Source organism: Lepisma saccharinum, chromosome 1, assembly GCF_977018435.1.
Source record: "Lepisma saccharinum chromosome 1, izLepSacc3.1, whole genome shotgun sequence".
Classification (NCBI taxonomy): Eukaryota; Metazoa; Arthropoda; class Insecta; order Zygentoma; family Lepismatidae; genus Lepisma; species Lepisma saccharinum.
Genome location: NC_139229.1, coordinates 172894689 through 172915480, shown reverse-complemented (window position 1 = coordinate 172915480; position 20792 = coordinate 172894689). Strand labels below are relative to the sequence as shown.

Below are 20792 nucleotides of genomic sequence, written 5' to 3'. Positions count from 1 at the left end.
TACTAATTTTCGGACGGGGTATCATATGGTCAAATTTATTGCAAATTGTCTCTACTTTAACCCCTTTCAGGGAATACATCTAATTACCAGTCACCCTGTATATTCTCACGAGATGCAAATGTACATTTGCATCTAAAAGAAGTGGTTACGTGAACCTTTAAAAGCAACATAGATTCTCAAGAGATTTAACATAAGTACACAAGCAGTTCTTTGAAATGCAAAATGAATTCCTGTTCTTAATGTTGTAAATTTAATGCTGGCAGATTAAACTTCAGAAACATGAGTTTTGGAAGCACTTCTGGAAGTAACCTACTTCTTCTCTTATCGCAAATCTGTCCAGCAACACTGAATACTGATGGAGCGTGTATGCCCAAGTATTTTCTCAACATTTGCTTCAGGTTTGGATACTCATTTTTAAATTTCCAATACAACAGCGGATCCTGGTCATGTGGAATAGTCGATTCAGCAATGTATTGTTTCATTTCTGACTTTGAGGTAGGTTGATCCTCTGAATGAGAGTTTGCAATAATTTTATTACAAAAACTCTACAATGATGAAGAATCATAACCTAATTTTCAATAAATCTTACAAAATTAAAATATGAAACTCATTAGAAGGTAAAACTCTAGTATTATCTGTACCTGTTTAAATATCGAATTTTTGCCAATGTCGATATGTCAATTTCCACAGATTTTCATACATCTGTAATCGGCTTCGGCAGATCCCTACAATTAACCAATAAACAATATTCCAACAAACCATGTGTTACATGAAGAACCTAAGTAATTCATTCAGATCTTTATCCAGGGGACTAAAATGGATATGCTTAAAAGAAGGGATGTTCAGAGTAAAAATTGTTACAAAATTTTGCACTAACTTATAGGCTATTTATGGATATATTGGGTTGGTACAATTATTAGTGATTTTACCAATATACTGATATGGTTATATTGGGTGAAACTGATGGAGTACTGATTAGCAAGTCTCATCTCTAGTTAAAAGAAAATAATTAACAAATAAAAAAATACCTGTTCCTCCGACCCACCAAACAAAGCACTGGCAAGGGTTTCATGCAATGGCTTCTCCCCTTCAGCAGCTGACTCACTTGAACTCTGCTTGACCAATTCTGACAGGTGTTCCTTTGCACGGCCATCTTTACTCCACAGCTTCGGAACTGGTCTACTCAGTCCTATCTCACTGCAAAAAGAAAAGTTTTCTTATCTTCCAGCAGAGACTAGCTATGTGCATTTTATCTGACACAGCTACTAGGGCATGCAGGAGATTATTCTCAATTCATTTACGTGGTTATTGTTATATGTAACAGTTGGGCTGAAAAGTTCGTAGGCTAACATAGTAAAAAATATTTTTTTGACAAAATTCGATTTTATTATTCAATATAGTTGCCTTTGAGGGCGATACAACGATTATAGCGGTCATACAATTTTTCGATGCCATTTTTATAATACGATTTCTCTTTAGCCTCAAAATAGGCCTCAGTTTCGGCGATTACCTCTTCATCAGTGCTAAATTTCTTTCCAGCGAGCATTCTTTTAAGGTCTGCAAACAGGAAAAAGTCACTGGGGGCCAGATCTGGAGAATATGGTGGATGGGGAAACAATTCGTAGTCTAATTCATATAATTTTGCCATCGTTTTCATTGATTTGTGACACGGTGCATTGTCTTGATGAAACAGCACTATTTTCTTCTTCAAATGGGGCCGTTTTTTCGTGATTTCATCCTTTAAACGCTCCAACAACGCTATGTAATAATCTCAGCTATCTCGATCAACTTCACTTTACGATCATTTAAAATTATTTTGTGGACTTTTTTGATGTTTTCGTCGGTAACAGCCTCTTTGGGGCGTCCACTGCGTGCATCATCTTCGATGCTCATTTCGCCTCGTTTAAATTTAGCAAACCACTTCTCAACGGTTGATTTTCCTGGTGCAGAGTCCGAATAATGTTTATCAAGCCAAGCCTTGGCTTCAACAGTATTTTTTTTCGCCAAAAAGCAATGCTTTATTAACACACGAAATTCTTTTTTCTCCATTTTTTTCACAATAACAAAAGCTGCTTCACTCACAATCCTATATCTCATGAACTAATTATCCGGCAGCTGTGAAATTTATACACGTATCTTTTGAAGGTTAGTACTAAGTAAAAATCACATGGATTTAATTCTAGTAACGCCATCTATGAGTCAGCCTACAAACTTTTCAGCCCAACTGTTATACTTTACTGAAGTACATTTTCATCGAATATGGTTGTGCACAATTAAAGTTTCAGAATTTTGAAGAATTCAAATGACGTTAAGACCACAAAACTGAAGCAGTATGGGTTTATTCGGCAATTAACTAAAATTCTCATGCTTACCATAGTTTCGCAACTAAAAATATGGCAAGAAAACACATTTCACGTTTATAAAACTTTTAATTTCAACTTTAGAACTATTAATCCTGATGGGTCGTTCTAAAAAAAGGGGGAGTAGAAATCTTGTCTGGCAGTCAAAAAAACTGTTTTAAAAATATTTACAATTTTTTTCCAGTGGGAGTTAATTTAATTACTAGTTACAAGATTCATCAGCCTTATTCTTTTCAGAAAAAAATTTCCTCTCTTCAGAATTTTACAAAGAATGAGAAAAATTTCCCCTCCATGGACTGTCTGCATTCAAAATTTATGGATATGGACTATTTTAACATCCTTTCATTTATACACGTTAAGTTTTAATATATTGTAATTAATTTCATAATCACCTTAGAACCTAATAAGAACATCAAAAAATAATTTTAAAAATATCTTAGTTGAGTAAAATGTAAAAAAATATAATGTTCCGGGTAAAGTTCCACTCCATGGACACTGTTAAAAAGCTCCTATAAAAATCCACAGATTCACTCAACATCAGGAAACTGGAGGGAATGGGCACTGGTGCTTGAATTGCCTTTTATGTGAGATTTGTGGTATTAAGTTCAAATATTCCAACTTTGTTGAGATCACATTTCCTCTCCCTGGACAAACTTCTCGAAATGCAAACTTTTGCAAACCATTCATTAATCACTTTGAGTTATAAACATTATGTACAGAACTCATCTACAAATTTCTGTCTGCCTAACTTGAATTTCCAAGAAGTAACACAGAAAAAGAAAACATTTTGTCCCTTGCGTGGAAGTCCCCTCAGTGGACATATCGGTCCACGGATGAAAAAATTTTATGTTTTTATCAATTGTTGAATCCAAATTAAATGTAATTTTAGGCTAAGCTATCCTTTTAAAGTGACTTTTTGTAAATTCAAATATATATTTGTTTGTTTTCTTATATCTCTTTCATAATTGGGAAAAGAGACACGGTAGTATATAAATATGGAGAAACTAGTACTCACTTCATCTGCGAAACTGTTTTTTCTTCTTTGTTCTATTAATTTCAGTGCGTTGGAACTCGCTGTACTGTACTATGCACCAAGCAACAGTACAGCAAGTTCCAACGAGGATGGTGGCAGTGGCCACTGAAATTAATAGAACAAAGAAGAAAAAACAGTTTCGCGGATAAAGTGAGTACTAGTTTCTCCATATTTATATCTCTTGTTTACCAAATGAATAATTTAACTTATTGATAAGTAAACTTGTTATTGTTATTTTCATCTTGCCATCCTAGTAGGCCCCTAATATCTATTTTGCATTTTTATGGATTACTTGTAAACAATTTATGAAAATCATGTTTGGTTTAATTTATTTATGCTCCTCCTACTCTACTAGGTGGACAAGCCAATTTTACAAATTTTAATTTTCTGATTAACTAGGGGCAAATTATCTTGGCCAAGGTTAGTATTTGATTAGGTTCCTCAAGGACAGAATATTTCATTATTTGACATTTTTTTTTTTTTGTGAAATCATCTTGTTTCTACACCCTTGTTTTGAGAATTATATTACATTTTCTTTTTTTTAAAAAAAAAAGTGAAGTGATCCCCTACACATGAGGTACGCAGAGGAGAATGGAAGCTCCACACATTCTTGATATTGGCGTTAGTTGGAGATGATTAGCACCATGCTCTGGCTACCTTTGTCCTCCACAATTAAAGACTGGGTGAGCCCCAGTCACTCTGTGAAGGGGACATTGTCTGAAAAATTCCCATCTGAGATCAGACATCCAAACCTGTCTCACACATGAAAGTCAGATGCCCTACCAAGTAGACTACTATGGTTCTCATATTCCATAATTATTTGATACGAACTGGTATGAAGAGAATTAGAGGAGAATACTCACCTTCTCAGAGACCATGAAAATGAATCACCAGAGCTGACTGATTCGCTGTGGAATCCTATTGAACCATGGCTTGAACTTCGACTAGGACTTTCCAGCAGCTGTCCGTACGGCTGCAAGTTAAGTTGAAGTTGATGGCCTGAAGCTTTTGCACTAGATGAGCTTGCAGAAAGACTTAAAGCTAAACCTCCCACCAACGGTACATAAGGTCTCCCACTTCCTTCCAAACTTTTAGCAACGTAGCCATCCAGAAATGAAAGAGTGAAGTCCAATCTATCGATATCCTGATTCTCCCTCATGCTGCACCTTAGTGAGTCTACAAAATCTAACATCCTCAGCACTTCGTTGCTTTTGTCCATTATATAAATATTCTTCGTGGCTAAGGTTTCGAATAAGAACTCTTTAAGGCAACATGGAACACTGCAACTTTTTTCGGCTATCACAGATAAAGCAATTATAATTGACACCATGAGCTCGCAGATAACGGTTGGCATGTCTTTGTTGTTTTTCATGACCTTTCTTCCAAGTTCGATCAAATCTGTGATAATATCCTCTGCACTTCTGTCCTTCTCTAGCGGAAAGAAACGACTAGTCACCCACACATATAATTCCAAAATAGATGTTGACACTGTTTTGGTCCCAGAGAACTTTCTTAAAATTTGAATCATTTTAATTATTCTGGAAGAGCTGTCTGCTGTTCCATCACAACCACCTGCAACCAATGGTTTAAAAAATTAGAAATATTCAACTAATGATAAGAGTATACAGGATTAATAAAAATGACTTTCTGATTTCAATATTTTTTTTTATCAATAATTAATGAATACTGGTAAACACAATTAGTGCTGATGAAAGCTCAACAAGTTTAGTAAAATTACAAAGTTACAGCATTCATACAAAACTTACAAAATTATAAACATTAGAAACTTTAAATGTGCGCTCCACATATAACATTGCACACATCAAGTTGATACACAAGTTTCTGCAAAAATTGTCATAGCCAGTTTTTGCAAGTAGCTTTACTACCATCAGAGCAGTCATCAGGAATTTGATTCCTGGCTTGTGCCGTGTTACAACTGATGTGCATGATTAACATCTGTAATGTTTGTAATTGTGAAACTGTAATTTTCCTAAAAAACTTGTGAAGTTTTCCTTTTCATAAGCACTATTTGTGTTTACCTGAGGTAGTCAGAATATAAATTTAAAAAATACTGAAATCGATAACATTATTTTAACCGTAAAAATTACTCATACTGTTGAATAAGGGCTGGATTTATGCATAAATTGGCTCTTTCCTCCATCATGATAAAAGCATATGCTTTAAACATAAGTTAATGCCGATGCAGACAGAGATAAGGGTGTGTGACATACAAGGGCAATTTCAAAGTCTAGAACACTGTACATGCATGAATTGATTCGATTTTCACGTCAGTTGAGATCCTCTTTATTTGGAACACTGTGTGCACGTAACCTTTTCCTGTTCTGATAATTTTACATTGGAATGGGAAAAAATGAGGTCAGGGTCTCCTCATTTTGCAACATAATGTGAAGTTGTGTGCTGCCTGCATAGTAAGAGACATTCTGGAAGAGTATGGATGGAAACTTATTCCCCATGCACCATCCAGTCCTGACACAAGCCCACCAAACTTTGGCTTGTTCCAAACACTGAAGAAATCACTCTGTGGGAATGAATTCAGGATATTTCTGATCTGGTGACCTGAGCAATCAGATGAATTAACAACAGAGGTACTCTGATCCTTTTTGTAAAAAAAACCCACCATGTACAAAACTTCTTGAAATGACTCGCATATAATGTTTGTATTTCAAGAGTTGTCATTTTTTCTTCCTTCATTATGACACACATTTACATAATGCTTGTTTCAGAAGTTTTAGTGCATGAGAATCTTCCTTAACTGTTAATCAATAGTATGCTGATCCAATATACACTCCTCACAAAAAGTTTGGAATACTGTTATATTAGGCACAACAAGTTTGGAATAATATTATATTACGCAATAGTTGATAGGCATGGTGGCATATTTTAGCGAAAAGATGAGAACGTCCACCACACAGATACCATGTGTTGTTGCATTCCAAGGAGGTGTCTGTCACCTATTGTCTAATGTAACAATATTCAAAACCTTTTGTGAGGAGTGTAGAATAAATCCTTAATGTATGTGACTGTGTAAATTTTGTCTTAGATAAAAAATGCATGTTAAGCAATTTACTCAATAAAAGGCAAGGATTTCAGACAAAAAAGTTTTGATAAAATAAATATGCACCCGAGGGCTTGTTCCTCAACAATTACCTGTTGCACTCTCCATGATATATATATATTAAAAAAAACTTACAAACAGTATTAATTATTAATGAATTAAATAATTATTTGATGTTGATTTTCTGCCACCTTGGGCTAATGAGGATGAAGATGAAATGGTGATTACATTAAATTGATAAAGGGACACTTAAAATGGAATGTCCATGCAGAGACCAATACTTACAACTATGAGTAGAAAACTCAGAAAGAAGATATCGAGTTCATTGTTCAACATGCAGCTCAGCATGTTGAGTCGAGTACATGTATATTCATGGTGACACATAGAGGCATGCATATTTTGTTTTTGACAAAAACACAAAATGTGAAATAATGCACTGTAATGTTCATTTTTCATGTTTTTGAAAGGTGTTGTGCATTTTCCTAACATGTTTTGTCACGAAATGATGCGAAATGAACTGCAAAATAAAGTCTTAAACATGATTTTTTTTAAATTTATTTACAGATGAAACATTTTCTGAAATTTGAATTATCCTGGGAGTTAAGCAAATCACATAAAATTTATTAATTCTGCTGTAAATATTTGAGAAAAAAAATGGGCCCCTTTACACAGGAATAAACTTATTACTCTGATAATTACATAGATATACTATTAGAAGGGAAATGTTTCTTTTGTGTAATAAATGTAGTTTTTAAATAAAATTTAGGGTTTTATTCACCATTTCAACACCGAAATGCCATTATTTATATCGCTTTTGATCCAAAAATGTGTCCAGTTTTTTGTACTGAAATCTTGTAGTTTTATTCACCATGAATATGTGGCTCTTGTGACACATTGAAAGTTTTATCATGCATAGTACAAAACTGTTAAATATAAGTTATTTTCATTTACATTTATACCTATGGTAAGATTCAATCAATAAATTATGGACAATAACAATAAGACATTTTTACTTCTATTATTACTTAAAAGTATGTTGGCAATTAACATTTCACTGATTGGGAGCATTTCACAGCTTCTCTTAGACTTCAAAGAACTGCCAGCGTCACATTTGCACTTTGAGTTATTAAGTAATAACTTGAAGTGAAAAAGTTCGATTTCCCTCCCTCCAAGTCTCTGATGTTTTTCAAAGCTACAAAACAAACTGTCTGAAGGCACTGTTACCTGCAAACAGTGGCGGCTATTGGATGGGCAGTACCCTCCTACTTTTTGAACATGCATTATGGACTCTTAAGGCTAAGTCTTGTCTACTCAGAGAAAGTAAACTGTCCCCTTAATAAAAGTTGCAATTTTTGACGTCTACGGAGAAAACAATTGGAACCTTTCTTTCACGTTTTATCAAAATTCACGCATAATTCGCAGAACCAATAATTCACGCATAATTCAAGGTACTCCAACTTCCAAGTGAGTAGCTACCCTGATAGTGTGCAAAACATTATACATACGTAATTAATTTTTCATATCAACAAGTGACTTTTGCTAACAACACAAGTATAATATTACAATAATTTGTGGATAATTTGAAAGTGATGCAAACAAATTAAAATTTAGTTGTTATATACCAGGTGGGGCACCTAAAAGTACCACCGAAAATATTTCGTGAACAACAATAAATATTGCAAAACTGTTTTCGCAGATATATATGTATGAGAGGGGCTCATGAAATTAGTGGACACAATACGTTCAAGTACGTAAGGAAATATGATTTTTAAAACGAACTTAGATTTTTTAAATGGAAACCCCATTTTAGCTCATTTGAAAGTACGGAAAAATTCATTAACCTCTTGACTACCAATATGCACAGCCCGTACGTAGTCGAGCCTGCATGCCCTCCTACCACTACGTACGGCCCGTACGTAGCTGGTACTATTGGCCGAAAGGGATGCCTCTGGTCGGGAAGGACCGAAGTCTACGTGTTGCTGTGACGTCATTTGAGCACGTGACTGTCGCAAGCAATGAGCAAAGCACACTCGTTACGCCATCTGTTGCTGAAAGTAGGTAACCGTGCTATTGAGGAGACCTGTGTTTTTTTGTTTTGTTGCATATTTTGTAAAAAAAAAAAAAACAGATAAATATGGAGGAGGAGGATAGTAGTTCTGTAGTTTGTTGGATTATGTTCTGGAAGAAGAGGAGAGTGATTGTAGTGAGTCTGAATATTCAGATATATCCGATGTGGAAGATGAGGCAAAGTCTGTCAGAGACTGGACATATGTGAACTATCCTTTCAGTGATGCACATGAGAATCCATGTTATAAGTTTGAAATGACTATGATTTTCATCTTGCCGTCGTGGCTGAAGAACTGTCAACACCTGGCAAATGTATTGAAGCATTTTTTTCGCATGTTGTAAAATACTTGTGTGCATGGACTAACAAGAGAGCCGACATGGAGTATACTAAATCGGATCATCCGATATTGACAGTTTTCTCAATATAGTTTGGATTTTCACATTCTTTCTTGTGTTTCCTTGTTTGCAACACCCCTTTACGTGTGTCTGATGGGGTACTGAATAATATTAATTCTAATCATTTGAGGGCCTCCCCGATGGTGCAGTGGCAGCGTCGTCGCCTTGTAATCAAGGGGTCCCGGGTTCAATACCTGGTGGAGGCACATGGCACAGTGGTTCGGATCGCACTTTAAACTGTAGGTCCAGTCCCGATTAGCCTTACTGAGTACAAAGTGGACCACCAAATCAATCACAATAACAAATCTAATCATTTGAATACAAAAATTATGGAATTAGCAACTAATATGATAGATGATTTACACTATCGCTAGGTGTTGCCTAATGCTCTCTGCGTAACATGGTCATGGGATTCTGCTCTCTATCTACAGGCTGGGATTTAAGAGGTTAAGAATGGCTTTTGTTACATTGTAAAATGTCAAGTAGTTCTCAAATAATTGTAACATGAAGTTGAGCATGAATGCACATCCCCACTATGCCTGTCGGCAGAGCCGAGCGTAAATACTGTCATGCATACAGCCCACACACTTGTGGTTCATTTTCCTACACTCGCCATAGATAAGTATCATCTTGACCTTTTCAGAGTTTGAAAATACTATTTTCTCAGTAACAGTTCTGACGTAAATACACTATCACAAATGTCTGGTTAATCAGTGTATTGTACTTTGTTAAGTCCTTGCTTTATTTGATAAATTTGATAAATCAATTTGAAAGAAAGAAACGAAAAATGTATAAAGTGCAAAGTTTAATACTTGAAAACTTAGATTTGTCATGACCAAACGAGAAAAGTTGATTGTTCCGATGTACTAAAAATTATAACGTAAATGAATGAACGTCAATTAAAAATTAGAAAGACGTTAATGTACTAACATTTATGTATGTAACTGATGGCGGAATGTTTAAATGTATACTTTTTAATTAACAAATATTTGTTAATTCCGAAAGATGTATCAGAACCTTTTAGAAATTTGTCAAAGCTTACTCATGTATAAACTACACATTTTATTGTAACCTGCAGGTGTTGGAACATAATAACTTTCCTAAGCACAACACATAGTTTGCAGAAGAGTAACATGTTTGTTACGATACCCAAATGGGGTCAAAAGGGTGATATGTATGTTACGACATACGAATCAACTTGTGAGAATGTTTGTTTCAAGCGTCAACTTCACGTTACAATTACTTGAGAACTACTTGACGCATTACAATGTAACAAACGCCATTCTCAATGAATTTTTCCATAATTTCAAATGAGCTAAAAATAAAATGGGGTTTCCATTTAAAAAAATTAAGTTTGTGTTGAAAACCATATTTCCTTACGTAGTTGAACGTATTGTGTCCACTAATTCCACGAGCCCCTCTCATACCTACATATATGCAAAAGCAATTTTTCAATATTTATTGTTGTTCACGAAATATTTTGATGGTACTTTTAGGTGCCCCACCCGGTATATGCCTATTAAAATTCCTTACAGGTTCTTTTGAAATTTTGTTCTTAAATAGCTAATCAGTATTTTTCAGAAATGTTGTATCATATTAAGTTTTTGGAACCTATTTTAGGATTTTTAGAACCTATTTCAGGAATTTTGGAACCTATTTTAGGATTTTTAGAACCTATTTTAGGGACCTAAAAATACACTTTTTAGAACCTAAAAATCCAAGGTCTAATCATCACCATCAGAGAGGCCCTACCTGCTGCTGCTATGCACAGTGAAAACTTAATCTGCAGATACAGTTTTATGATGAATTTCACTAGTATACCAAAAGGGAAAAAACAACCATAACATAATTATATGAATATACTTACATTTAGACAAAGATGATTTGATCTTGTTCTGTATAATTTTACTTTGGCTCAGATCTGCTACTGGCAACAACCTCAGTAGCATCATCATGTACCAGTCAAACCTCACAGGCAATTTCTCCATCAGATCCAAGACTCTCGTCAGCAAATCTTTCTGGAAATATTCATTGTGACACACTTGTATGTAATCGTAAATCTTTCCGCATATGACTTCGATATTCTGAGGATTTGCCATGCAGCAGAGCAGAGTCAGGGTTTTTCTCTTAATGGACTCATCCGGATGATCCAACCCACTTAAGATGATATCTTGCTGTTCGGAAGCAATCTGGACAGGATAACGCTGTAGTATCACCTCAAGCAAAATCAGACCAGTGTATTTAAGGTTATTGCTCTTGCTTAGCAAGAAATGTCGTGTGTAGTTCATAAGTAGCGATAAGTGGTCTTCGGATGCATCCAAAGTAACGAGCGTTACGATGCTTTCATATATAATTGCATAGCCTACATAATCACAAGTTTCTGCCGACTTCAATACTTCTTGCACCAGGGGAATCACACTCTTCACGGTCGGATCGGCCTTATACAAGTAGCGGAACAGCCTGTGGAAGAGAAATAAAGATTTCAGTAGAAATAATTATAGATAATAAATAATAGATAAATACAAAAATATTACATGATAGAGGATTATGAAATTAGTGGAAACGAATATTCAAGAATGAAACCAAAATCAAATATAACTCAAAACTTACGTACAAACAATAAGCATTTTCTGGATAACTGCTTTCTAAAGCTGACCATGAACAAATAATTACCTAGTGACCGCATTATTTATCAAATATAAATCAATATGGAAATGTTATCACTAGGGCTAGGATTTTGATGCAAATGCATTTTTTTTTTTGGTAAGGCAGAAACATTGCATAAGTAGATAGATACTTGTTTTACACGTAAATGAATTAATTGGGATGCCTTTCTTGGGGCATTTTCTTTTCATTTATTGACCCTTTTTGGAGTAAAGGTCATTTTTTAAACTTTTTAAACCGTTTGTCATTTTTCGGCCTTTTAAAAGTAATTTTATGCATTTTTCTACATTTTTGGTGAAAGAAGGAACATTTTACATGCAAATGCAACCCTTTCAAGGAGAGAGGTTCCCGACTCTCGTCTCATTGCCTTCAGCTCAGTTCTGAATGACTGTGTTTGAAGAAACAAAGAAATTCTGTGCAGTATTGTTCACACAAGCTGTTGTGTAACAATTCAGCTCAAACAATGTGATAGTAAATATATTGTCGCCAGATGGATTATTGTTAAAATCAAGGGGTACAAAGTTTTGTGCTCTGTATCGGACATTTTGTCAGGGAAGAAATTTGCACTCTATGGAATTGAAAGTTCACTTCAAGTACGCTCATCTTGCATCTGTGGAAGTCGAGAGAAATTTTTCCGTGTACAAGGCTCTCTTGTCTGAAAACCGACAATCATTCACTTTTGAAAATTTGCATATGATTTTCGTTGTGTACTGCAACTCAGTACTTAAAAGTGTAAAAGATGACAAAAAGTGAACTTTCTTACTTGTACTACCATACGCAACGAACATGTGACAGATACTGTAACGTTAATTTGTAATTTGAATTTCTCTTGGTAGTTTATAAATTTGTTTTACAAATCTTTCAGAATTTTTAGGTCATTTTTCTAAATTTATAGGGCATTTTCTTGCATGTATAAGGTCATAAATGCATTTTTTAAAGGTCATTTTTTGGCAATTTTAAGGTCATCAAAATCCAGCCCTAGTTATCACTAATAAGTGTACCTACCAACCTGACAGAAAATAAATGTTTTGTGCATAATCTGTTCACATTTTTAATCAAAATGTGACGATGTATTTCTGATGGTTTTCCTTTAGAGGAAGAAATGTATTTAGAATATTTAACAAACAAGAAATTGCACAATAATTTTGATTTTCTATCAATATCATACTACATGATATGTACATATCATGGTACATTATTAACTGGCAATAATCAGTTAAAATCGATCAATATTTAAATGATTAATAATATTAATTTATCCTTAACAGCATGGTGATCAAAAACAAATTCATGGTAGGGTTCAATAATACAGTTTCCACACAAATCTACAGATACAGACAGGCACGTACCCAGTGGGTGGGCTTGGGGGGGGGCTTCCCCTCCAAAATCCTACAAATTTCATACATAATGGTAATTAATTTTACTTCCTTAGTAGGGTTTGAACATCTTGTAGGGACAATAAGTTGTAATGTACTGAGAAATTCATCTGCAGGGCTTTTACCCTCCACGTTTTCGTCTTTAGATGGCAGCTGCTTGTTAGGGATGAGCCCCACCCCCCTTCCCCATATAAAATTCTGGCTACGGGCCTGTAGCAATATTGCATTGTAACTACAGAGGGTATTTATATGTAGAATGTTGTGTAATTGTGAATGTAAATATTAGTGGCCACAATTTACCTTAGAATGTTGAGCTGCATCCATGGGGCAGGAGCTTTATGATAGTTATATTCTTCTGGCAAGTTTCTCTCAACTATTTGTTTCTCGATATGTATCAACGCAGGTACAAGGTTACTTAAGGCACTTGGATTCAACTACAATGAAAAAGGTAACATGAACATTAAAGATATAGCAAATGAAATGTTTACCAATGTAAAATTTACTGGTACATGTACTCAAACTAAAGCCAATTTAGAAAAATCTGGTTAGTAAAACTATTGGCAATCAAGCTGACAAAACCTGTGTGTCATATCATCTGACATTGAGTATTTTTACAGTTCCCATAATTTTATAAAATATTAGGACTCAGCTGATAAAATTGATTGATTGATTGATTTAAAAATTGTTTGGGTGCGTCGGCACTAAAGGCCATTTTGCACCCTTCTATGTATACGGGGAAATAGCCCCTTATCTAAAATTCTGACTCAAATCTTAAAAAGGGGTGTAAATAGCCCCTTGGAATTTGAATTTGAATTTGATTTTAAAATTGTGGGAGCGTCAGCACTTAGGCTATTTTGCTCCCCTCACATTATACGGGGGCCAGCCCCTTATCATTACAAAGGACAACTCTAACGTTGAATAATTAAAAAGTTTAAAATGTTCTGACTTCTGTTAAAAGCTGATTTGATTTGATTTGATTTTAAAATTTTTGGGTGCGTCAGCACTAAGGCTATTTTGCACCCGTCACATTATACGGGGTCCAGCCCCTTACCGTTACACGTAACAACTCTAACGTTGCTTAATTAAAATCATAAAACATTAAAATGTTCTGACTGTTGTTAAAAGCCGAGGCTGCAAAGAACACTCAGCACAAATAAGGACAAAACACAGGACAACACAAACAAAATTATACTGGCCATGGGGCCAGTCGCCAGAGCCTCGTTAGTCTTTAGTCCAGGGTGCACTACGTGGAAGTGAGGTTGACTTTTGGGCGCCTACGTGGAAGATACCCCTTACACCCCTCAGCTGATAAAAATGTTAATGTACGAGGGATAGTCAAAAAAGAGTGACTTTTTCTTATATCACACAGTGAACACGCAGCGGTGAAACAAATTTGCACGAGATGAACGTATCTTGTGGAATCAGCAGAAAAAATTGCAATGCACATGTATCTGGCAACACTGCACAAACAAAACACGAATGGTCAAAAGTCGCATACGGAAAATGGAGTGTTCGTGAGGAGCAGTATGTGGCTTTGAAATTTTTCATCCGTCTGCAGAAATCCGCCATGGAAGCATGCGGCGAAGATATCCTTCCACAATCAACCACATTTCGGTGGTTCAACAGTTAAAGGAGGGCTGTGTTTCGACCACAAAGCAAGGCAGTCCGGGTACTCCGGCTACCGCAGTGAACGAGATCATGGTTAACACAGCTGACATCATTGTTCGGGAAGATCGCCGAAAAACAATAGATGAACTGGCAGACATGTTACACATTTCCCATGGCAATGCAATGAGCTCACCATTTTGCACGATTGCTTGCACATGAGACGTGTATGTGCAAAATGGGTGTCGAGATTGCTACCTGAACAGAAGCAGGTGAGAGTGGAGGTGTGTCGGGAGCTTCAGCATCTGGTAGCGGAGCAGGGCGAGGCTTACCTGAATTCCATCAAAACATTGAATGTGTCCTGCACACTCCATATGGCCTGGATCCTGCTCCTGTGACATTTTTTGTTCTCTCATCTGAAATCTGAGCTGCGGGGCAAGCTTTTCAACTCATCAAAGGCTGTTCTGAAGAAGGCGGAGGCAATTCTGAAGATGATGCCAACGGGTTCCAGCATGTCTTCCAGGACTGGCAGACATGTTGGGCCAAGTATATACAACTCGATGGGGACTACTTCGAAAAAGACCATATCAACCTGGACCCTGCCTAATGTATTTCGTAAGTAAAAAATTCATTCTCATTCTTTTTTTGACTAGACCTCGTATATACATTAAATTGAAACTACAATGAACCAATTTTTTTACAAAAGTTATACTTTGAAAAATTCATAACTTCACATACAAGATAATCTGAAAATTAAAACAGCTGTAACTTAATCACAATATTAATTTCACTGCACAAAATACTGGTGCAAAATAAAAATAACCGCAAATTATACAAAACTTCCAGGAAATTTTTTATCTGCTAAATACTCAAGACTCCAGAAAAGTATTGGTGACAGTTTCTTACAGAGATACATCAGTAGCAGCTCAGTATACAGTGAAACCCCAATTTTATGTTCCCAGATTTTACATTTTCCCATATTATACATTCAGTCTTGATGGTCCCAACGTAGCAAAATATTATAAAATCTTCCTAGATTTTTAGTTTTCCACATTTTAGTTTTTTTCAGCTTTGTCCCCTGAAAAACGTAAAATCGAGGTTCCACTGTATACAAATCAATGGAAGAAAAATTGATAGTTAGAACTGCAGTGAGGCCTCAATTTGTTGGGCTTATTCAAGATCTATATCACCACTCATAATTGTGATTAATTTAAACAAGTGGAAAGTCAAAACACAATTACAAAAATATGCTCCCAAAGTCTTAGTAGCTGAGATTGTGAGTCAGGCACTCAATGTAATAACAGGCTACTAAGGCAAGGAGCTACTGAATGGGATCAGCTTAACTTCTCATTAAGGTAATTACCTGAGCCACATCCTCCAAGTAGTGAAGCACTTGAGCAACAACTGCAGGGTTTCTGTCTGAAAGGTGGCTTCTTACTTGAGGCATATAATGAAGGGACTGTTCAGAGCACTTCCTTAAAAAATAATGCATAACGATCACAGCTTTAGACCTGATGTATTCCTGTAGAGAAAAATTAAACATGATCTTACATCACACCTTCAACATCATTACAGATTTTTCAATTAAACATAAAAAATTTTCAGTAAACAATATATTAATTTCTGCATATTTTATATAAACTGATGGTGGAAAATATTCCTCACATGGAGACGATGAAATAATGTTATATGAACATGGGGCCGGAAATGTGTCATTGTCGCATTAGAGTGCATTTTCGAAAATGCTGCACACTGTGTATGAGGCGAAAGCGGTGTAGTGTGGAATGTCAAAAAAGATGTCAGATGCCACATCCCCACATCTGAAGTGGCGGGAAACATGATGGGAGACATTGGCATTGACCCCAGGTGAAATTGGGGGGTTAGAGACACACATCGTAGTCAGGAAATGCTTTATTGACACGTTACAGTTCCTATGCTACATACTACACAACACCCCATACCAGAACACTGCACACCAGATCTGTAGGTAACAGACAAACAGGTTCACAAGAAATGCTCAAAATGTCCGCCATTCACACTGAAATGGGCAGGAGATCCATCGTGCATGAAGTACATGTGTCGTCGTATATCGAGTGGCACTTGTTCCAATAGGTGTTCCATAAGAACGCTTTGTATGTTCGTCTGCTAAGCCAGGGAAAGAGCACATAGGGCCCCACCAAGCAATCACCCACAATGTCAGACCACACATTAACGGCCAACCAGTGTTGATGACGTGCTTGCACAATCGCATGCAGATTCGAGTCGTCCCATACATGCTGATTGTGGGAATTCACAATCTGGTAATGTTGGAAGGAGGCCTCATCAGTAAACAGCACAGTTACACTAAAGTCAGGGTTTGCACATTGCTGGCGAAACAATTCACAGAACATTACTCATGCAGGGAAATTGGCTGCTGACAGTGATGCTGATAGTCACGTGGTCCACATTACGTCTGGCTACTAATTGTCTTGTGCTGACACTTGGTTCGCCTTCAACGGCATGCAGAATTGCCTCCTTCAGTTGTGGTGTCCTCGTCTTTCTCGGCCTCCTCCTGTCACATGTGGCAGGCGTGAATGTTCCTTGTTCCCTCAGACGACGATGTATTGCCTGAAACATTCTCCTGTATGGGCACTGTCATTCTGGATATTTCTTGCGGTACAAAAGCTGAGCACGACTACTATTGCAGTCTGCTAACCCATACATGAAATGAGCATCGGCCAATTCTGCAGTTGAATACCTGTACATTGACTATACCTGCACCCACGTCCCTAATGAACACACAACTGACAATACTTCCTCGATGCTGATCCAGCAAACAGTGATGTAATTTGCATGGCAAGCTCACTACATCTTCCTGTTCGCACGGGATGCCACTTGAGGTGCACTGCCGAACTGACATGTTGTACCTTCCCCTCCTCCGTACATTCATCCGGGGTTCACCAGAACGTCTACTACATTACATGCGGACTGCGTGTTTTAGTATGGGGTGTTGTGTAGTATGTAGCATATGAACTGTAACATGTCAATAAAGAGTTTCCTGACTAAGTGTTTCTCCTAGTTCCAGTTATATACTGAAGGGTGCATAATGCCCATACTTGGCGGCGCACCCACAAATTCTAAATCAATCAATCAATCTCACATGACAGATACTGATATATTAAGGCATCAAAAATTGGCATTAGCTTTCTTTTTTTTACTTTTTAGTGTTATATTTTCAAATTTTCGTGTTTTTAATTTAGAACATTTTCCTGACAAATATACCAAAACGTACACTTCCATTGTGCTTTTAAATTATCATTTTCAATTGTAGGTTACATTGTCTACGTATTTTCGTGATAGTTTGATATGTTCGAACCAATTTTTAAGGAAGTTATTTTCCATTATTTGTCCCTCTACAAATGTCGATGTTACGACTCCCCTGTGGTGGTAGGTGAGCACTCAATCCCTGCCAACACTTAGCTTGGTAATTCAAAACACTTCTCGTGCCAAAAAATACTGATGATGCGGCTCCCGTGTGACGGTAGATACGAACTCGATCTCCTGTCAGAACCCCGCCACTTTGCTCTGTAGTGCAAGTTATTCTGATAGAAGTTAAAAAATCGTGGGAAAAATGTGATTTAATATCGGAATTTTTTCATGTATAACATGCATTATAATTTTCTATTGGATTAAAATGTTGGAAAACTTGCACGTTCTATACACACAAATATGGCACATTTTGTTTCTATAAGCCTAAAAAAATACAAGAATGTTAGATTTCAAGGTATTTCTTCGTTGTTTAAGTACAGTTTTTAAAATTGGCGAAAAATGCCAACAATTCACATTTTATGCCTTATTCGCATTATTTCACTATTTTGAACGGGTGAAAAATGTGTCCAGACATCTCTGCACATTCATACACACTACTTCGCAGCAATTAACATTTTACTCTGTTATCACGTTTGCAAGAAATCAAGGTCCCTGCTAATTGGAATTTACTTTCTGGATGCCCCTCTATAAATCAGTAGATGAAATGTAAAAATTTATCAGGGCTGGCAGAGAAACTTCAAATTACTGAAGAAAGTCATATGCTTTTAGGACTGAATGATTTGTGTAATTATAATATTAAAATATTTACATATTTATTATTAGTATTTTATTTCATAACATTGCACATTAACTTGACTCAGTGACAGATTAATATCCATCTCTCACAAGTTTAAACAGGCAGGACAGAGAGGAATGTTCATTGCAATACGAATGTTGCAGAAAACTTGAGGTTAGGAGCATCCGTTTGTCAAATTTTTATAACCTTTACCAATGCAGATTTCTGTTTCACTTTTTTTGTGATACTATTCAACATATATCTTGATTTGTTGGATTCTTCTTGATATTGAAGAATAGTTCAATGTCGTCGTAAACGCATCGTAACTTGTGCAAAACCAGTATTACGCCATGGGGAAGAAAGAAAACCTTTGTAGGGATTGCTACATTAAATAAGGTTAAGTGAGCCCGAAGAGTAATAACATTCCAGCAGCATATTTGCAGTGGTGCAGCAGACTAAGGTTCCGTTTATGCATGTGATTTTTGTTGGATGTTCCATCTGACAAACATTGTAAACGACAACAAATATCATACTGGAACATCCAAGAAACATCGGATTCATAAGAGTGCAATGCATGCAATTTTTGTCGGATGTCGCAGAATGACAAATATTGAACAGCTATTGTTCCACAAAAATCACAGGATTAAACGGAGCCAAAAAATTTGTTCATTGAAATGTGGTACCACAGCAGACAAACTTGAGTGCACAAGGCTCTGTTTATGCGTGCCATTTTCGTCAGATTTTGCAGTCCGAAGACATCCAAGAACAATCGATTCCATAAGTGTGTCATGCATGTGATTTTTGTCGCATGTTGTAGTGAGACATTTTGTCAAAGTTCAACGTTAGTCTGACGGCGATATCAGACAAAAATCATATGCATCAATTGAGCCTAAAATGTTCAACTGACAAATGCTGTACCACGACATTCGACAAATTACAGGGTTGCATAGTGCTCTTATTTGTTTTCACGTTCCTTCAGAATGTCGGACAAAATGCCGTACTACGACGTCTGACAACTATCAGATGGTGCCATAGTGGTATATGCCCCCCCCCCCTTCCCATATATTTGTTGACAGTCCTGTCCCCTTACTACTCCCATACAGACAAGAAAAAATGATAACTCAATGCATTTTGCATTTTCCACGTAATGTTTAGAGGCTTATAATTTTTTCTACCCGTCCGGAAATCTCTCTCTCCCTCCCCACCTCCCATCACTAGTTTCTGGCACTGTAATTGTGTTGTCCATAAAACAGACCTAAAAGTTGATGCTCAGACTTAGCCCAAGATTTCCTGTTCCCATTTAGTACTTCATAACGACATCTTTCAAAGCAAAGCCTGGCACATTCATTCCATCGCATAAAAAAAGGTCAATCAAGACAAAATTCCCTGACTTTTCCAGGTCTATCGCCACCCTGCGTATGTGACATAATTTTTTGAAAAAAAAAAAAAAAAAAAAAAAAAAACAGTTTTTAAGGAAATGGCTGCCAAAGTTTTCTTTACACCATCTTCAATTTTTGTTTCATCCTGATATAGATGTGCAATATCTCTTGTGAAAGAGCCCTTCAACACCTTTCCAACGCCGTCCAAATTACTTCTATAAGTGCTCTGATTGCCAAAACATTACACTTTAAAGTTAACAAGATGGAGAAAAGGTAAAAAGTAAAAGGTAAAGTGTTCCCCTGTGCATAGCACCACGCCATGAAGGCGTATAGGGGGTGTGGGGGTAACGCCCCACACTTTCTTGATCCGGTCGTGAGTGGGGGTGATGTGATCAGCATCACGCCCCTGAGCGCCTTTACCCCCCAGGGTTTCCCCCAGGTACCCATGTTATTCGACGCTGGGTGGGCACCGGGGCCGCTTTCACCGTTAGAAAAGTTTCCGGATTTGAACGGGCCGGGGATCGAACCCGGGACCTTAAGCATGGTAGTCAGACGCGTTACCCACTGAGCCACCGCGGCCTCTAACAAGATGGAGAAAATGGTCAAAATCTCATAGTTTGCAAAACTGCAATGGATCTGCAACTTTGCATATTTTTCCTACCTCATGTGTCCCTTTCAGTATGTTAAATTTAAAATGAATCAAAAAATGTAAGGTTGAGGACCTTGTTGATTTCACATGGAAGCACTTATAA

General features: G+C 36.6%; 1 protein-coding gene across 4 annotated transcripts in view; it reads right to left on the bottom strand.

Moving 5' to 3' along the window:
- Nucleotides 1-20792, bottom strand: part of LOC146004114 (AP-4 complex subunit epsilon-1-like) — a 42738-nt gene that overhangs the window by 2858 nt on the left and 19088 nt on the right. For all 4 annotated transcript variants that reach the window (XM_083142795.1, XM_083142782.1, XM_083142788.1 and 1 more), the window contains exons 4-8: nt 15941-16099; nt 13273-13406; nt 10800-11392; nt 4257-4965; nt 1029-1197 (exon numbers count right to left, since the gene is read on the bottom strand). In XM_083142795.1, the coding sequence (XP_082998921.1) occupies nt 1029-1197; nt 4257-4965; nt 10800-11392; nt 13273-13406; nt 15941-16099 (1764 nt within the window). The remainder of the gene's footprint in view (nt 1-1028; nt 1198-4256; nt 4966-10799; nt 11393-13272; nt 13407-15940; nt 16100-20792) is intronic.